The 20,565-nt window shown below is 45.8% G+C and overlaps 1 protein-coding gene across 7 annotated transcripts in view; it reads left to right on the forward strand.

Moving 5' to 3' along the window:
* The window catches only part of NCAM1 (neural cell adhesion molecule 1), a 766,043-nt gene that overhangs the window by 656,536 nt on the left and 88,942 nt on the right, over positions 1-20,565 (forward strand). For all 7 annotated transcript variants that reach the window (XM_086957372.1, XM_086957366.1, XM_086957369.1 and 4 more), the window contains one exon: positions 1,995-2,119. In XM_086957372.1, coding sequence (XP_086813498.1) covers positions 1,995-2,119 — 125 coding nt within the window. The remainder of the gene's footprint in view (positions 1-1,994; positions 2,120-20,565) is intronic.

Here is a 20,565-nt window from a genome sequence, read left to right on the forward strand (position 1 = left end):
AGGGCCACTGAGGTTTATTCACCTAGTAGCGCCCAGCATGCTTCTCTGTGTATGCCCTTTCTGTCATGGACTTTTTCACTGTATCCTCAGCACCAGGGTCAAGTCAGTCACTTGGCTCGCTTCATTGCGGATTTGTTCATTATTTGTGAATTAACTTTACAAGTGAATTATTGCTGTGATCCACCAGAATGCCACAGCATTAATGCACCTTCTGCGGACATCAGGGTGGATTTGATATGTTGATTGTCAAGTCCTAGGAGATCAGACAGGACATTACGGCAATCACGGGTGTGGGCTTCAGAATCCATGGCACCTATTCTTACCCACTGGGAGTAGTCACCGTAATCGTGCTCTTTCTGTAGCTCAGTACTGGCGTAGAATGGTTGCACATTCCTTTCGCTCTTCTTCTTCTTGTACTTCTTCTGTTCTACTGTGAATGTTATTGGCCTTCAGAAAGCATCTGTTCATTGACTACCAGGATACTCTTCTCCATAGAGGGGAGACCACACATTGGTCAAGCTGTTGCGGACCTTACCATGACTGGATCTGCTCTTGCTTTGCTGTCCTTATTCAGAATTATTCCTCGGAACCTTGAATTCCACAGTGAAATGTATCATGGATGATTTCAGTTTGCCAAGAGAAGATAATTGATGACGTTTTTATATATTTTGACTAAAAGGGCATTCAAGATCATTTTTATTTAATTTATATGATTGTCACTTGTTCTTATGGCAACAATTTGGATACTTATTTCTCTGTCTATTCTCATATCAAAATAGTTATGGTGTGCATATTATATATCCCTTTTGCATCGGCTAGTGCTTGCATGTTGGCAAGGAAGTCACTTTGACCTTATGTTGCCTGTGATTTAAAGTGTTTGACTTAGAACATAGACTTTCGTCGTGTGTAACATCTGCCAGGATAACCAGTGAACAACTTTTTATGTGTATCTGGTTTTCCTATTTAAAGTCTTCTTAGATATTCTCCATCAACTGTGAGATTTCTCTCCCAGTTTTCCGGATTCAAATCACACTGCAGATTTCCCGTAAAGCCCAAATCTGAGAGGAACTCTGAGGTTGGCCTATAATAGTACCAGAGAACAGAGCCGTACTCCTCGACTTTTAGCTGATTCTGATATCAATAGTTCTGAAGTACAAGTTGCCTTTCACACCTTTGCAACATGTTCATTTCGTAAATCTCTTAGTATTGTGCGCTTCCACGGATTCTTCTGGAAAGCAGAGGGAATGTATTCTAACAGTACTATCTTTGAGTCTGTAATAAGCATGTGCTTATTTAAATAATTCCCAGATGGGCTTCTTTGCATGTATTCAGGCAGTGAAACTGTCTAGATTTCAGTTTTAAAACTGATACATGATGTACTGGAGTTGTTCTTCGTAGCCTGTACATGAAAATCACGTGATCTCTAGTACACGTTTATTTTGCTTCCAACAGTGTAATAGAAAGCATGGGTTATACTCTCTTCCTATTATGAAATTGTATCCTTAAATCCCAGTTCAATCTCTTTTTACAGCCAAGTAAGTTCATGCTGAAACCAGCTGGCAAGGGTAAAAGAAGCCGTGGCTGTTCGTTCACCAGTGTGGACATGTCCTCTTAGTTTAGCAAGCAAAATAGGCAACCTTTTCTAACAGCACTGTCAGACAATAACGCTCTTTTACTTGCCACCAAGAGAGCCAAGTCACAGAAGTCTATTTAGGGCTTTTCTGAATTTCAAGGTGGATCTGTCCTGTGAAGGCACATTGAAATGCAGTACCAAAGAGCTTTTGTTTAAAAGTAATCAACAGTCTACACTCTTTACCAGACACCTTGTGTTTGTGAACCGATAGGAATGTGCATTCCTTTGAGCTCAGTGTTTTATAAATTAATGGCTGAACCATAAAGGGAGACATGATTGTGAACTATGTAGCTCATTGGGCTGTCTTTGATATTTTCTAAAATGTGACTAATCTTGATAATCGATGACATGATTATTACAGGGGAACCCAGTGCTCCAAAGTTGGATGGACAAATAGGAGAGGATGGAAAGTCCATTAGGATTAACCTGATCAAGCAAGATGATGGTGGGTCCCCGATCAGACACTACCTCTACACATACAGAGCGGTAAGCATTGCAAAAAAAAATTGCATACTCATATCTAGCCTATTGGAGTCTTTTCCAACAGGATTCCACAATAGCTGGAAAAGTGCTGGACTTTTAGGATATCCTGATGAGATACATTTGCATATGATTACAATTTAAGTAGTCTGTAGTGATCCTAAAAATAGAACATGGCTCATGTGGTGCGACCTTGCAACAAATGTTCAGTGCTACAAAAATTAGATAAATAATACTGGTGTGATTCATGCTTCCTTGGATACAGATTGAAGTGGCTCTTTTTCATTTTGTGTAAACGTTATTTTTATGTCACCCTCTTCCTTCCTGAATTATTCAAATGCCATTTTAGGAACAAATTAATTAGTCAGATTATTTGTAGTATAACAAATTCAAGAGGGTTTAGGGTTGACCCACCATATCAATTATTTACCTTTCATCACCTGTAAATATCCTGAAAACCTTCTTGAACATATCTGTTTTCTGCTTGTCAAAGGTAACCTCAATTTGTGATGGTGTTGATTTATGTCTGCATCGCTTTTGTTTTTGTTTTCCTTTAATTTGTTAAAAAATGTATCAAATAGTAGTGTGTGTGAGAAATTGAGCTGTTGGTGGAGGGGGGGGGGGGTGTAACTAACCCCTACTCAAGCAACAGCCACAATCCTTGTCAGAGTGAACCACAGAGAAATTAACCTGTGCTTAACCTTCTGGCAGCTTGACATAAAAACAGTCAGGTTTAATTTAGAGGCAATATGTAAAGTATTTATGCAGCACACGCACAGATATAACGTGAAAAGAGAACACCTATTTACAAAAAATAGAGTAAAATGTAATCAATTATTTAGCACCAAAGAGACAAAACCCAATAAGTAAAATCGGAGAAATGAAATTTCAAAGATTTATGGTAAGTATAGCACCTAAAAACACGAAGCACAACTCACAACTATGTGGTTGTGCTAGACCACATGAACGTCAGAAGTTCAGGCCAACCGCAATGAAGTGCTGGCCGGATATAGGAACCAGGTTAGTCCTGCTGAAAAAGTTACCTTCTAATGTCCAGAGCAAAGAGTTCAGTTTGTGGTTGAGGCGATCACAAGGAATAGAGAGAGCGGTACGGATGGTCGTCGCTGTAGTGCAGACAGAAAGTTGAGCGTCATGGATAGTCGTTGCTGTAGGGCAAAGATTCTGTCAGACATCGTGGACAGTCATTGCTTGGAGATTTGTGTTGTTGATCATCGTGGGCTGTCAACTGTTGATGCTGTAGCAACAAGTGCAGATCTTGCATTGCCAGTTGTCGCTGGTGCTCGCTGTAATGCAAAGCGCCAGGTTCACCGGCGGTTGGTGTTGGAGGTTGGCAAGGGCAACAATGGCGCAAACGGGCCAGCTCGCAGACACAAAGAGCCGAAAATATCAGTATTCTCTTTTTCTTATAGGGGGAGCTCAATTGATGCCATACCACAGGACCAGGAATGCACCACTTGGGGATCAGGAACTCATCCAACAGAGGCAAGCAGGGCTGTGGCAGCTTCAGTTGCAGAGAGTCCTCTGGAGCTTGTTGTGTCCCTCTAGCTAAGAATAAGAGGTCAGTCAGATGACCATTAGACTCACTTTACACTGGGATGAAGGTTGCAGGTCCAGTGTTCCTGCTCAGATGGTAGGGCAGGCCTCAAACAGCAGGATGGTCCTCTAGCAGCAGGGCAGTCCTTCTGTAGTCTCCGCAGGTCCAAGAGTGAGTGGGTCTGAGGGTCCCATTTTTATACCTGAAACCCTTTATGAAGTGGGATAAGATTCTGGAGTTCCCCTCCACAGACGTTTCTGGAAATTCCTGCCTCCCTTCTCTGGTCCCAGTCTGTCAGAAGCACAATAGGCTAATGTGAAGTCCTTTGTGTGTGAGCTGAGCAGTGTCTTTTGAAGCACAAGTGTGACAGGTGATAGCTCCAACCTTCTCATCAAGTTAGGGTGGTCCATCTTGGCAACACCCAGACCCCCTATTGTCTGGCTGTCTGTGAGAAATACACAAAGGCCAACTGCCAGCCTCACCTTGTCATGTGACCTAGGAAATAGGCAGAAGGCAGCAAATAGCTAGGACAAGAAAATTACAACTTTTTAAAAATAAACGATATACAGAAAAAGGGTCTCCCTATAATCCTGGAAACCTGGGCAGTATATCAATAGCAGATAAATGCGACACGCTTCTCACAAAAGTACCTGGATGCGTAATGCAAAACAAACAAAAGGTTCGCAGGGAGGGTGATGCATTGGTTCCTTGCTTCATGGGAGTCAATGTGTCTCAATGCTTGCGCAGAGTAGGGGATGCATTGTTTATCGTACTGCGTTCCGGTTACGATGCGGCAAGATGGTGCCTCGATGCGATGTGACAATCCGATGCGATAAGATGGCGCCCTTGATGTGATGCAACAACGTGAAGACGATGCATGCACACGTGGCGGCCGTGTGGCGAACTCTGTAACTTGGGAGCTGCGACAGGCCCTGCGACACGCTTCTCCAGTGATGCGATGGCGACCCTCGAGTGGCGACATGCTACTCCGGTGATGGGTCGGTAAACAGCTGCGACGAAGGCACGCTTCTCTGGTTATGCGACAGCGACACGCTTCTCCGGCGATGCAACAGCTGCGACTGCGACACACTTCCCAATGAGTCGCGCTTCCAGCTCCCAGGCTTCTGCAGAAAGAATTCCCAGCAAGGAAGTTCAGAGGGGAGCTGGTGGTCAAGTCTTTTGTCCCTGAGACTTCAGCAGGAGGCAAGCACAAGTTCAAGCCCATAGAGAAATATTCTGTCTGATAATGAAAGTTCTTTTAAAGTTCCTTCTCCTTTCATTGGCAAAAAAGAAACCACTGCCGTCCAACACTGCAACACAGCACACTAGCATGGGGTAGTCCACACTCCTGCAGCTTCCTTGGTTCTTCTCCTTGGCAAAGGTTTGTATTGTTGTTCCAGAAATGATCTAAATCTTGGGGTCTGGGTCCCCATATTTACACAGCAAAATCCTTTGTCCTCTGAAGGCAGAGGGTCCTGTACCTAGTCCAAATCAGTTCTGTGCAGTCCTGGAGCACTTTGTTTACATAACTCCTTCTTTTCTTTGGCAGGGTGGGCCAGGGTCATCAGACACATCACAGGTAGTGGAGCCAGCATTGTGGAAGGCAGGCACAGTCCTATACAGGCCCTGGTGTTACTCCTCCCACCTCTCTACATGCAGATAGGTCTATTCAGCCCTGTGCTGAATCACCCTGTCTCCTGGAGCCTCCCAGATCCTTTCTTTCACAAAACCAGACGTATAATACACAACCTAGCAGAGATAGGCTGGATGGTTAGGCAAGAAAATACCTACTTTCTAAAAGTGGTATTTTCAAACACAGAATGTTAAAACCAACTTCACCAAAGATGTATTTTATCATTCTGAGTTCAGGCACACTGAAGTCGAATTTCTACCATTTTCCCTGGGACATTTAGGATTATAATATGTTATAATCAAATGGCCCATTCTGTCCTAGGGGGACAGGTAGCCTTGCAATAGTGAAACATGAAATAGGCTGTAATTCACTATCAGGTCATGCCACACACATCAGGGCATGACCTTCCTTTTACATACAATGCACCCTGCCCCAGAGCCTTCCTTAGGGGGGACCTAAATGTAGAAAAGGGAAGGTTTAGGGACCGGCAAGTGGGTGCACTTACCAAGTCGACATGGCAGTGCTGGACTGCACACAGACTCTGCAATGGCAGGCCTGAGATACACTTTACAAGCTGCTTCTGTGGGTGGCACAACCAGTGCTGCAAGCCCACCAGCAGCATTAGATTTACAGACCCTGGGCACACATGGTGCACTGTACTAGGGTCTGACAAGTAAATCAAATAAGCCAATCATGGTGTCACTAACCAATACCTCAATTTAACATAGGGAACACTTGCACTGTGGCGCTGAATAGCAGTGGCACAGTTCCCAAAGCATCTAACCAGCACAAACATATCAAAAACAGAGCAGGCAATCAGTGGAAAATGGAAGGGAGACTCACGCCAATGGTACCAAGTCTAACAGTATCCAAAAACCATCCAACTTGCAATGTGAAACCAAATTGTCTTCAACAATGTCGAGGAAAAACGAGTTAAAAGCTCCACGGATAACCATGTCATGAAATCAAGCTTCGCAGCTGGAGAAAGAAATCGCTCCAGAAACGGCTGACCTGTCTACCATTGGTGAAAGAAGCCTTTCTAAAGGTCAAAAGCACGTGTAACAACAACATAATCTTTATGCAAGGATTGCCACCCAGTAGATGGATGGATCCAGAACTTACCAAGTCTACCGCGGAGGCCCTCCTCTCTGCTGATGCCACGAGGACACAGAGAGGCTTCCTGGATCATTCATTGGGAGGCCTTACATGTGTGTCAGTGGCCTCTCTGAATAGGGTATTATCCTGATAGCTGCTCATTTGGCTGGCACTCTTCAGATTCCACTGTGCCTCCACCACCCCCTTCTGAGACAGTACAGTTCATAATAGTTCCAAGTTATTCACCTGGTTATTCTTGTTTGTTATTCTTAGTGCTGTCGTTATGCTTATATGGTTCCTGTCTTGTGGTAGAAAGAAAGTAATAAGCAATCAATGCCAGTCTCACTTGCAGAAAGTTGTGGTCACTTTCTGAAGGGGCGGAATCATGACTGAAGTTGTATGGCACCACCTCTCTACTTTGGAGAATTGTTGCCAAAAAATAAAGTTTTTAGACCAAGTTTTGCACCTGGGAACATTCATAACGTAAGGAATCTACATTGAAATAGAATGCACCAGAAATAAAGTTATAAAATATAAGCAATATTTTTCTGTGGCCACTGCACTAGCAGCCAAAAGTACAGACCTGCAGACTGATCATTCATTACAGGCCGATATTTATTTCTTCACAGGTTCAGTGTTGTTTGAAGCAGTCTTTGCACCCTTTGCATTTGAATAGTTACTTCTGCCTGCAGATTCCTCACCTAGTGAATATTCTCCAATTTCCGGAAACGTTTAGGCTGCTCACCTTTGCGCTGGTAGTTGGCGTAGTGCAGCTCTGCACTAATGTTTGTCCACTCCAGAAGTGACAAGCAGAGCAGTATATAAGCACCACCCATGCATGCACGCTGATGTCTTTTTCTTTGTTTCCACTGCTCTAAACTTGGATCCGGAGCTTCCCCTTGATCTTTGGCCAGACGATTTCGACAAATTTTACCAATGTACATGGGAAATGCCACCCCCTAAAACAGTGCAGGGACTGTTACAAACAGATGTCTGTGACAGACCCTCACAAAAGTCTGTTTTTGGTGCCTTAACAGTGCCAAAAACAAGAAAACTTCACACCTCGACCTACAGAAGCCATAAGGAAGGTCCCGTTCCCGCTTCAAAGTCGTTCCAATGGCAGATCGGCTTCGAAGTCTTTTGAGTAAGTCAAAGAAAAAGCACAAGAAATCCAAGCAGGATTCAACCCTTTTCGCCACTCTTGATATTTGGAGAGGGCACATGGCCATCAAAGGGCCTCCCAGTCTGGCTCCAGAGCTCCATCTGAACCATTTCCAAGTTTGGCTCCAACATACTCTGAATTTCCTGGCCCGTTGAGACATCAGAGCCGGTAGATGCCTTCAAGGAAGCCATGCTGTGCTCTTTTGGCACTGTAGCGGCTCCCTCTGGAATGCCTTCAGGTCTCAGGATCCGCACAGCATCCAGTCAGACAGTAGACCATCTGTCTGTCTTACAGTAGAAAGTGCCCACCCTTTAGACCAAAGGGACCATTGAGAGGGTTCCAGCTTCGGAAGTGTCAACTGGCTGTTGCTCCTATGACTTTCCTGTGCCGAAGAAGGACGGTAGGCTTTTTTTTTTTTTTTAAACTTTCAGCCCCTCAACACCTTCTTGTGGAAGATCAAATTCAAAACACTTGCGCTAGGCCAGGTCCTCTCTGTCACAGGCACTGGAGACTGGATGGTCACCTTCGGGCTGCAGGATATTTATTTCTACACCACTGGCCTACAGGTCCACAATTTTTACCTGCGATACACGTTGGGCCGGGATCATTTTCATTTCAAAGTGTTTCCTTTTGGCTCTATCAGTGGCCTTCCGTGTTCACAAAAGGGATGGCGGTTGTCGCTGCACACCTGCGGAAGTCGGGGGCACCAGTCTTCCCCTACCTTAACTGGCTGTTAATGGCAATGGTCAACCACCTCCAGAAGAGGACTACCCTCCTAACAGTGTTGGGGGTTCACTGTCAACATGCTGAAGTCACATACGCTGTGACAGATATTCCCATTTGTTGGATGTATTCGGGATATTGTATGGTTTTGTGCCTTCATCCGCAGAATGGAGAGTCCAGGACTTTCAGGCTATTGGGGTTAATGACCTCCTGCATTCTGCTAACCAAACACACTAGGTATCGCATGCAGGCTCTGCAGTGGGACCTCAAATTCTAATAGGTACAACTTCATGGAAATCTTTTGGATTGTATCCAAATTTGGGAGATGATTGCAAAAATTCTTAAATGATGGTTAATGAGCCATGAAAGGGTTAGTGCATGAGTACCATCAAACATTCTCTCGTGGGCCACAAAGTTTGGTCTGTAATGTGACGAGGGCTGCATCGATGCCAGCAGGGTGGCGATTTGGGGAGAGGGGTGCAGTAAAGTGGCCTTCACTTGGCATTGAAGGCCTTCCTATCCACCATCAAAGGAAGGCTGGTGCTAGTGCTCATTGACATTACCACCGCTCTGTTGTACTGCAACAGGCAGGTTCTGTGCCAGAAAGCCCTCAGCCTCTGGAACCGGCAGGACCATCAAAAGATTTCTCTGGAGTAAACCACCTGGTGGGAACTTTAAATTCATTTGGGACGAATTCAGCCACAGGTGCCAAGCAGCGAAACTCAGCTGTAGGCGCCAATTGTATCACAAATGACAGCTATACCTGAAGGTGGCACAAGGCATATTCCAGCAAATGGGAGAACCTTTACTCAGTCTTTTTGGCAATGTCATCACTTTTGTGCACTGGAGTTTCCAAAGCAGATCCCTCTCATAGATGCTTTATTTCTAGGCTGGAGGTCACGACTCCAGTATGCCTTCCCGCTACTACCTCTCCTACCCTGAGTTCTAAAGAAGATCAGGAACGACCTGGCCCAAGTCATCTTAGTGGTGTTGAATTGTGTCAGAAGAGTGTAGTATCCATAACTTCTGGGCATGAGCATCTGTCCTCCGATCAAGCTGCAGTTCTTGGAGGATCTTCTGTTGCAGCTGCAGGGCGGAATATCACACCCAGGCATACACAAATCGCATCTCCATGCTTGAAGATTTAGCGGCAACAGTTACCCCCTTTGACCTGCTACCTCTGGTCATTGATGTCATCTTGCGGGTGAGGCCTCACTCTACAAAGATCAGTGTACGCAAGACTTTGGGACACTGTTAATGGCTACTCTTTTGTGGTTGCTGGATCAGCCTTAGTTATTCAAACAACCTGTTGTGATGTGTTTGAAAGGTTTGCAACATTTGTTTCCCCAAAACCCTTTGTGATGCCTCCATGGTACTTGACCTTAGTCCTTACTTTTTTGAGTTATCCATTTGAGACTTTTGACGCAGAAGGCAGTTTCCCCCGTCGCTGTAACGTCGGCTAGACATGTGAGTGAATTGCAGGCCCTTTCTGTTAATCCTTCCTATACCACTTTCTTCTCAGACAAGTTGGTGTTGAAGACCCGAGCATCCTTTCTTCGAAAAGTGGTTACTCCTTCTCTTGTCAGGCAGGCTTTCACCATTCTTGCATTTTTTAATACCATCTTACTGTCTAAGGTGGATAAGAGACTCTATAGTTTGGACTCTAAAAGGGCTGTTAGTTTTTATATTGATCGTACTAGGAAACATCATCTTGACAATCAACTTTTAGGATTTTCTGGAGTCCAAGGCAGCGTAAAAATGGACATCACCCTAAGGATTGTGCTCTGCGTAAAGAAAGCGAAGAAAAAGCGTTTGGCAGTGTCTATAGCTAGGGCTACAAACTAATAAGTGAACTGTTTAAAGTAGTCGCTGTGGTGATCCCTCCTTTCCCTGCTGCCGCCTCAGTAGTTTTATTGGTGGCACTGTGCTACACTTTAAAATCTTTTTCATTAAAAAATGAATAGCATCAATTTGGACCTGAAAGCAAGTTAAAAGGGCCAGTTCTGACTTACTACTTTTTATACTTTAAAATATGGAACAAAATTCTGACTTCTACCTCCATACCCTGGTAGTGGTCGAATCTATCTTGAGAACTTTTAAGGTAATAAATATCTTCTTTAACCTTGTTCTGGCATGTATTCCTAATGAGATTGCACCTGTGTTTGCACATATTATTTGTCATCCATTGAAATGGTCCTTTCTAGGAGGACATTTGCCTAGCTAGCTGAAAAACGAATTGTCATCACTCTGTTTAATAAAGCCCGGGTAATACCCTGCTGCACTGTCCAGTTTTAGTTTCATTACAAACATGTCTTCTTTGGCCCAGTTTTTGAAGAAACTTGCTATCCTTCAGCTCCAAAGACATCTGGATGCTAAAAGCTGTATATCTGAAAGAAACAGTTAGTTATAGATTCCTCACCTTAGAATTACTCCCAGGCGTCAGAGTTGATCCGGAACGTGTTTTGGACAGCAGTACCTCTAGTTTTGGAAGGTGGCATCGGTAAGCTCCGCATCTGCCGTTGGCGTCGTGTCGCCGGGATGACGTTGCGGTAGCTACTTAGACATCGCCCTCGTGCGCTGATGTCAGTGCTTTCATTTTCCATGCCAGCCAGCGCACATCTGGAGAGAGCGGTACCTCAAGTCACTTTTTGACTGAACTTTCTGAGCCACTTTTGTCGACTTCTTTTTGAGTCCTACGACTCCTGGTGCATGTGGGGATGCCCGGCTTCAAGGCTTGCGGATCCTGTTCTCAACTGATGCCGGTTACGGATCCGCACCACGTGTGCCTCTTTTGCCTGGAGGGCGACCATGACCCCAACTCTTGCTCTAACTGCCGGTCCATGGCTCCAAAGGCTTTGCGGAGCAGTTCTGAAAGCTTCTTCATCCCCGGCAGTTGACTCCGCACCGTTCAAGGTCCAAGTCGCAAGGTAGGGTGAGGGAGACCGGTCGCGGAGCCATCACCACTTTTCTAAGTCAGGTAAGTCGAAGAAGCATTGTTGCTCTTCGACTTCTCCCTGTCAGTCAGCTTAAGCACAGCATCAGGAAATCTGTCTGACTGCATTCAGACCTCGGAGGGCACTGCACGACAACTGCAGTGGTGGCTCACGAACCAGGATTGGGTCAACAGCAGATCCCTCTCCCTTCCCCAACTAGAGCACACTGTGGTGATGGACGTATCCCTCCTGGGATGGGGCGGCCACATGGAAGAGGCGGCGATCTCCTGGTCTCCAGTGGAGTCCGGGATCGACATCAACCTTCTGGCGCTCCGGGCGATTCGTCTTGCACCAAAGGCATTCCTTCCCTCTGTCCGGGGAAGAGTAGTGCAGGTGTTCACAGACAACACCACCTCCTTGTGGTACTGCAACAAACAGAGTGGGTGGGGTTGTGGGCCCTATGTCAGGAGGCCCTTCGCCTCTGGACATGGCTGGGACATCAGGGAATATCCCTGGTGTTCAACACCTTGTAGGTTCCCTGAACTCCAGGGCGGACGTACTCAGCAGCAAGTGCATGATGGCTCACGAATGGCGTCTTCACTCGGAGGTGGTGTAAGCTCTCTTTCAACAGTGGGAAGAGCCTTGGTTAGATCTATTCACCACCGAAGAGAACGCGCAATGTCAGCAATTCGGCACGTTGGAATTTCAAAGGTGGCACCCACTAGGCAACGCTTTTCGTCACGAGTGGAGTTGCGGTCTGTTGTATGCCTTTCCGCCTATACCACTATGGCCCAGAGTGCTGAAGAAGATCAAGCGCAACAGGGCCCAAGTCATTCTGGGGGCTCGGGATTGGGCACAAAGAGTCTGGAATCCCGAGCTGTTCAACATGGCCATCGATTCTCCGATCCGACTGCCTCTTCGGGAGGATCTTCTGTAGCAGCAGCAGGGGACTGTACTCCACCCGAACCTGTCCAGCCTCCACCTCCTTGAGTGGAGATTGAGCATCGGCAGTTGCCGTCATTTGACTTGCCTCTCGAAGTTTGCGATGTAATCTTGGCAGCTAGGCGTCCCTCCACTAAGACGGTATACGCCTGCCAGTGGAATAAATTTGTGGCATGATGCACAGCAAAGGCTGTGGATCCCCTTTCTGCCCCTCTTTCTGAGGTTCTCTAGTTCCTTCTCTCTTTGGCACAGCAGGACTCTGCTCTGGGCACTATCAAGGGCTATCTTTCAGCTATTTCTGACTTTCTTCGGCTTCCTGATCAGCCTTTGAGCCACTTCACAACTGTCCTTTGAGGCTTTTAATTCTTAAGACTGCATTCCTGGTAACCATCACATCTTCTAGAAGAGTGAGTGAGCTCCAGGCTCTTTCATCAAAGCCTCCTTTTCTGTCTGTACATCCGGACAAAGTTATCCTCAAGACTCGTCCATCCTTCCTTCCCAAGGTTGTCACCTCCTTTCACATTGGGCAAGCCATCAATTTGCCCACCTTCTTTCAGCCTCCTTCTAAAGAGAAGCAGAAGCTCCACCGCCTGGACCAAAACATGTGCTTTCTTTTTATTTGGATCGCACCAAACAGTTCTGGGTGGATGACCGGCTCTTTGTTGTCTACGTGGACGCCAAGAAAGGTCGGGCCGTACTCAAGCGGACCATCTCCAGATGGGCCGTTTTGTGTATCAAAACCTTCTATTCTCTAACAAAGAAGGAGCCTCCAGTGGGGATGCGCGCCACCAGGGCGACGGCAGCCAGTACTGCTTTTGGACGAGGTGTTCCTCTAAATGACATCGGTCAGGCAGCTACGTGGGTATCGCTGCACACGTTTATGAGACACTACTGCTTCGACAGCCAAGTCCGGAGAGACGGCTTCTTTGGCCGTTCTGTTCTCCAGGACTTTCTGGTGTGAACTTGGTTCGCAGACCCACCTACGGCGTTGGTATTGCTAGAGTTTCTATTCTAAGGTAAGGAATTTATAACTAACTGTTTCTTTCAGATGAACGAGTTACTTACCTTCGGTAACGATATCTCTGTAAGAAACATAGGTTACAACTGATTTCTAGGGTTAAGGATATCCTTTCAGAGCCCTAGTTTTGTGCACCAGTGGTCAGTGTCTTGCATGGCTCTGCGTTTCTGGCGTGGAAAGTCGTGTACAGAACTGACGTCAGCGCGCATCGTCTAAGTAGCTACCGTGCCATCATCCCGGCGACACAACACCAGTGACGGATGTGGAGCCGACTTACACCAACCTCCGACGCGCAAAGGTACTACTGACGAAAAAACTATCCCGATCCAGACTGACGCCCGGGAGTGATTCTAAGATAAGGAATCTATAACTAACCTATGTTTCCTATAGATATATCGTTACCAAAGGTATGTAACTTGTTCTGCACCTCCCCTTTCAGGATTTCAACTTGGGTACAGCACTGGGGGAGTACCTTAATTGGCTTTTGGCATAATATTTGTTAATATGATAAGAGTGTTGGCTGATTCATAGTCATTTTGGACATGCTGGATACCTTTCACACTATGGATCATTCGATTCTTCAGAGTACATTTCTTTGATAAAGACTAGGTGATCAAGAGAAACTGGTTTCCCACTGCTTTTCACTCATCATAAAACCCTAGTGATTGAGTTGCATTAAACTCTAAGCTGTACTACTGTAATTAGCGTTATGCAGGTCTGACAACTTTCCAATTTGACTGCAGGTGAAGAGCCCAGAATACTGCAGTTTGTGGTCTGACCAAAAGGGTACCCTTTTCGAGCACAAAAGAATGACTTTTGCATATTTGAATGTGTTTATATTCTGAAAGACTTCTAACAGCAGATACTTCACTGTAGAATGTTCCACAGGTGTCAGACTGGATCTGGAAAATCTTGAGCAGTACTACTGTGCACATTTGGGTGACTTTGTAGACTTTGTGCCAATATTGTCCACTCTGGATGGGACATGTGCAGTGCCTACATAGGCCTCATCAGCATACTGACATCAATTCCTTTCTTTCTGTGCCAACAGCGCAGTTCTGGAGATCTAGCTTGGTCATTTTTCTACCATCTCTTTCGACCATTTGTCAACCCTTTATGAGCAATTGCTGCCAGTGTGTTAGGGACATGTCCCCTAACAAAACTATGTGTTTTAAAACATGTGGGGAGTCTCACAGACAGATGTCTATGTCTTATCCCCACCTGGTTTGCCTTTGGTGCCTTGGATCCGATGCACCTGAAGGCGATCCACAAGTGAGTGAAAAAGCTCCTAGCAACGCAGCACAAGAAGGCCTTGTGTTGTTCACTATTCTAGAGCAGGTCTCGGGGATGGATGTCTTCATTTTCCAAATCGTTGTTGTCGATGTCAGGTAAGTCTAAGGAGCACAAGTAGAAGAATTCGAAACATTCTTTGGGTCCCCTAGTAGAACCCGTGCTTCCAGGACCTGCTCCCTCACTACTGCAGAGCCGGCGGCCGGGCCTGCTCCACATTTCCTCGACATCCCTAGAGCTGGAGCAGCCCCATCTCAACCCAGGGAGTTTTATGCAGCTATGCACTCCATCTTAAGGCCGCCTCGCCTTCTGGTGTGCCTCTGGGGTCATAGAGCTGAGAGGTGTTCCAGCAGGTTTAACACCAGTGGTCTGCACCCAATGCCAGCAGACTATTTGGGATCATGACTGACGCCAGTACCAGTCCTCCCAACTCCATCACCAGGGCCACCTGGCAACGCAGAACCTATCCTCCAGTCTGACTCTGAAATGCAGTGTGACGTCGACAACGGCTTCGGCTGGAACTTTGTCCTTTGACAAACCCTGTCACTCTGATTCTGAAGGTGGGGATGATGACGGCGTCTATGGGCTCCTTCACCCTGCCGACAAATTGATCCATGTCCATGTGGACAACTGGTACGGTGAGCTGGGTGATGCCAGTGTACTAGAAACGTCTACAGATTCTGGCTTGGTTTTCCCTCCGGATCCTGCCATTGAGGAAGGTGCATCACCATGGTGAAGAGAAAAGCATTGAAAGTCCTTGACCTGCAACTTCCCTGTATCATGGTCAAGACCTACGTCCTGATTGAGGTGCTTTATCTGGGGCTAAGCTTCACAGAACCCCTGATCCCCTTTAACAAAGCTCTCGCAGACGTTCTCCTTGGGACCTGGGCCAAACACTGCACAGTTGCACCTGCACACAGAATGATTGCCCGTCTGCACTGGTCTGCACCAGTGGACCCATCCCTCCTCTCCAGAAACCCTCCCCCGAGAGCCTGGTGGTGCAGGCCAAATACAACCCTAGCGCACTCTCTACCACCCCAACAGAAATGGAATCCAAAAGCCTGGACACTTTTGGGAAGAGGATATTTCTCTTCTATCAGCCTAGCACTGTGGTCGGTGAACACCGCATGTCTCTTTGGCTGGTGCACCCATGCCTTTTGGGACTTGATTGCACAAGTGCTGCCCATGGTCCTAGAGGAGGCTCAAGTCATTTTGAACCATGTGCTACTAGATGCTGGAATGCAGCAAATTCACCATTCGGTGTGTATTGCACACCACAGACTCACTGGGCAGGGCCATTCCCTAAGTCAGCAGACTATCCAGTCCCTTTCCCCCGGATGCAGCAGCCTTAAAGCCCTTTTAGCATGCCCTCTGTGCAGCACACACATCCTGTTGACGGCAGGACCAGGCACAACCTTTCCCAGTGGCAAGCAATAACCTCCAATAAGTGGGTGCTCCAAATCATCCAGCGGGGTTATACCCTACCATTCCTGACAACCCTGCTGCTCTTGCCACTGTCCTCAGATCATCTGACAGAGGAACATCTATCCTTGCTACACCAAGAAGTGCAGGCTTTTTTAGGTCAGAGGAGCCTTCAAGAAGGTACCTGCACCAGAAGTAGGATGTGGTGGCACTAAACAAGTATGGAGGCCTGCACCCTATCCTCGACGTTTGCCATCTCAAGAGAAGTTCAAAATGTTCACCCTCGTCCAGGTTCTGTCAGCCATGGACCTCAGAAACTAGGTGGCGTTGGACATCCAGCACATGTATTTCAATATTTACGTCCTGAAGACCCACGTGCATTACCTTCAGTTCCCCGTGGACTAGGAGAATTTTCAATTTAATGTGCTCCATTTCAGCCTCACCATGTGTTCACAAAAGTGATGGCTGGGGTTTCTGTGCATCTTCGGAGATTAGGGGCTCCAGTCTTCCTCCTACCTCAACAATAGGCTGCTGAAGGCAGGCGTTTCACAGGCAGTCATCGCCCTCCTCCTGACTACGGTGGAACTCCTGCATTCACTGTCCAGGAGCCGCATTTGACTCCTTCTCAAGCACTCCCCTTCATCGGAGATAGTTTGGACACCGCACAGTTCTGCGTCTATCCTCCAGAGAGGAGAGTCTGGGACATTTGGGCTATGATCCCAGAGTTTCAGCCTAGGTCCTCGATTTTTGTACAACTGACTCTGAGGCTACTGTGTCCGATGGCCTCCTGAATCCTGTTGGTGAAGCATGCCAGATGGCATATCCAGGCTTTGCAGTGGAATTTGAAGTCCTATTGTGCACAGCACTAGGGTAACTTCTCTGACCTAGTCCAGAACTTGGGAGAGCGGCAAAAGATCTGCAGTGCCGGTTGCTGATCCTCGATTGGGTCAACGGCAGTCGTCTCTTCCTTCCCCTCCGGCAGCTGACAATGGTCTCAAATGCCTTGCTTTTGAGATGAGGCTATCACCTGGAAGAGGTAGAGATTAGAGAACTCTGGTCGCCGGTGAAGACCCAGCTTCATATCAACCTGTTAGAGGTGCAGGCCATACGCTTGGCATTTCATGCCTTCCTGACGTTCATCAAAGTGTGACTGGTTCAGTTGTTCACAGACAACACCCCTGCCATTAGGTACTGCATCAAGCAGGATGGGGTGGGGTTGTGGGCCCAGTGCAAGGAGGAACTGCGCCTCTGGACATGGCTGTAATGTCAGGCCATCTTCCTGAGCGTACAACACCTGGTGGGATCTCTGAACCCAGGGGCAGACAAGCACAGACGTCGATGCCTTTAGGACCATGAATGGTGTCTGCATCCGCAGGTGGCACAAGGTCTCTTCCTAGATTGAGGAGAATCTTGACTCAATCTGTTTACTACCGCCAAGAACAGGCAATGTCGTTTCCAAGATCTGTGATGTCATTCTGGCAGTCGGGTTTCTCAACAAAAACTGTGTATGCCTGTTGTTGGTACAAGTTTATGGCTCGGTGCTCCTTACTACAAGTTACCCACTTTCCGCCTCTTCCTCAGAGATGCTGTTGTTTGTTCAGAGCAAGGCTGTGCTCAGGGCACTGTTAAAGGTTACCTTTCTGACATCTTTTTTGCTGTTGCTAGGTCAGCCCTCCCAGTTCAACTCACCGGTCAAGGGTTTACAACATTTGTTCCCTCCTACCCCTTTTGTTACACCTCAGTGGGATTTTAATTTAGTTTTGACCTATCTCGTGTTTGCCATATGAACCCCTACTCACCTGTCCTCAAATACTCCTGACTATTAAGACAGTCTTCTTAGTGGCCATAACATCTGCCAGGAGGATCGGCAAGCTTCAAGCTCTTTCTGTTATCCCTCCGTACACCGGGAAATAGCCACTACAACACCGGCATCACATCGCGATGCCATTACTACGCAAATCATTACATCAACTTGCCGTAGATGGAGTGCTAACATTAGAAATAGTATAGTTTGCTATTCCAACACCTTCCCTACTGTTACGGAGGATGGTGTTGGATGAGTAAATTATACATATCTAATGTCAGCACGCCATCTACTGCAAGTCGATGTAATGATTTGCTTAGTAATAGCTTGGCTTGGTAACAACGCAGTCGTTGTAAGGACCACGTTGTAATGGCAGGCGTTGTGATGACTCACGTTGTAAGAGCCATATTCCAAAGAAACTGGTTCTTGGGCTTGTGCCTACTTTCTTCCGAAGGTGGTGACTCCGTCATGTCAGCTAGAACATCACAGTGCCAACATTTTCGCTCTATCTCATTCTTCCAAGGAAGAGGAGAGACTCCAGTATCTGGATTCAAAAAGAGCTTTGTCCTTTTATATTGATCGCACAAAAGAACACCGGGTAGACACTCCGCTTTTGATTGGATTTGCTGGAGCGAAAAAAGGCAAGGCCGTCTAGAAACAGCTAATCGGAGAATGGATTGCATTTTGCATTAAAATCTACTATGCACTAGCTAAGAAGCAGCTTCCTGCAAACTCTATTGCCTAGACATTCAGGTGTATGGAGACTAGCATTTTGCCGGGTCAGTCCTCCAGGATTTTTCCAGTTTGAGCCAGTTCAGAGACGCACCTCTGGAAGACTATTGATTTTGTATCTTTTCTAAGGAGAGGAATCTGAAATTAGAAGTCGCTATTAGAACAAGTTACTTAACTACGGTAACAGTCTTTCTGGTTGAAACTGTATCTAACCACAGAATTTTCACTGACATTGCCGTCCTTCCCCCTCTGTAAATTTTACACAAGAAACTGCTGTCAGAGCACCTAGACAGCCCTATGTAGCCACTGTGCTCATCTCATCTGATGTCTGGGGAATATTCTAAGGTCAGTAATCTGCAGTATGATTTTCTACCAGTAAAAGTGTTACCAATGGTAAGTAACTTTCGCATCGGCTCCCTCGTATCTAGCTAACATGCTGTCTTCATGTTAGCTGACAGGAGAGCTACACAGTCTGAATAAAAGACTACTTTTGGACCCATCAATAAAGCTTAAATCAGAGGGTGCTACGCTCTTACATCTCTGGGTCATGTGTTTGGGAATTATTTTCATCTTAATGCAAGACTCCTATCCTCGTTTAACCGGTTAAGAAAAGTACTGATAACAGATCTCTTTTAGGGAGATTTACTCAGACTGCACCAAGAGACCCATCCATTTGTTAGTGAGCACAATATAAATGCAGTAATTAATTCATTCATACACAAATGAAGTAGCCTACGGTGGCAGATGCCATTTATTTGAAAGTCTGCACCAGATTAGAACTGAATCTTTGATCTTGTCCGTTAGAGACCATTTACCTGCAATAGAATGACTTGGCCTATTCCTCATGCTGATTTGTTCAGCTATTGTTTCTGCCTTTGACACAATCATCTTCTCGATCTTAATACATTTAAATGCTCCGGCAGGGGGCGCAGGAATGACTGTGATGTGTTTTACCTAATCTATCGGAAATAAAGTCATTTGGATATCACGTGCTCATCCACACTACTCCACTGGGCACACCCCAAGCTCCATGCACTGTGTTGTCCACAATGCAAGAAGTCCTCTCTCCTTAATCGTAGATGAGTAGAAATCACTTCAGACTAAATGACAGCAAAATCAAGAGTCTGGTATTAAATACAAACGGAGGTTCTTAATAAATATGTGGCTAAAATACTGGCCTCTCAGTGATTCGCCAATAATTAAGATGTCTGGATAATTTGCCAAATAGTTTCACATATTTCTTTAAAAATAAAAAAGATGCTGCTGACAAACAGGTTAGTCAAGACTAAACTAAGATAAATCCATTTCTGCTTCTTTGCCAAAGTAATCTCTGTCTTCGAATAAAATATCGCCTTCTGGAATGTTCTCATTCAATTAACCAGAGATTTTTCAAATAAAACCAGAGATTTTTCAAATAAGACTATGCAGCTTGTGCTTGACTATTCATAGTCACAAGGAAGTCCAAAGTTTCAAAATGTGTTCTTAGTGGTGACTGTCTCGTCTCTGTCTTAGAAACTCTCTCATAGAATTGCCTGACATCATCACTAAACTCCTTTCATAAATGTATGTGATAACCTTTCTATTTCAAGGGCTTGTGTTTGCGTTTGCTACCGAGAATTGAGTTAAAAGCAGCTGTGCTGTTCATTTACTTTAAATAAAAAGATTTCACAATTGTATGAAAAAGCAGTAAAGTTTAAGCATTTATGATATTTTTAGGTCTCGACTACAAACTGCTTATAACTATTTTGTTGTCGAAAATACCTCTTTGGAAGTTTGCTTCCAGCCATCCCTTTGCTTACCATTAGTTAGCATACTTGTCACTCTCATGTGCTTGCTTTTTTGTTCAGTGGCTTTCCTCCCTCTTCTTCTGGTTGTCCCTCTCCTGGAGCATACCTTCTTTACTTTCTTTTTGATAGAATAATGTGTATCTTTTTACTGCACTTATTAGGGGTACTATTTCTTTCTTTTGTTTTCATGGTCTTTGAGTGGCAATTCTGGTGTTTTCTTGCTTTCTCCCTCGAGTGCTGCTTCTCTCCCACAAATTCCCACTGCAATATACATTACTTATTCCTCCTCCTACCACAGCTTGTCCGTTGCATCACACAGTACAGCTTTTTGTTTATATTTTTTAATTTCCATGTGC

Source organism: Lissotriton vulgaris, chromosome 2_1, assembly GCF_964263255.1.
Source record: "Lissotriton vulgaris chromosome 2_1, aLisVul1.2, whole genome shotgun sequence".
Taxonomy (NCBI): Eukaryota; Metazoa; Chordata; class Amphibia; order Caudata; family Salamandridae; genus Lissotriton; species Lissotriton vulgaris.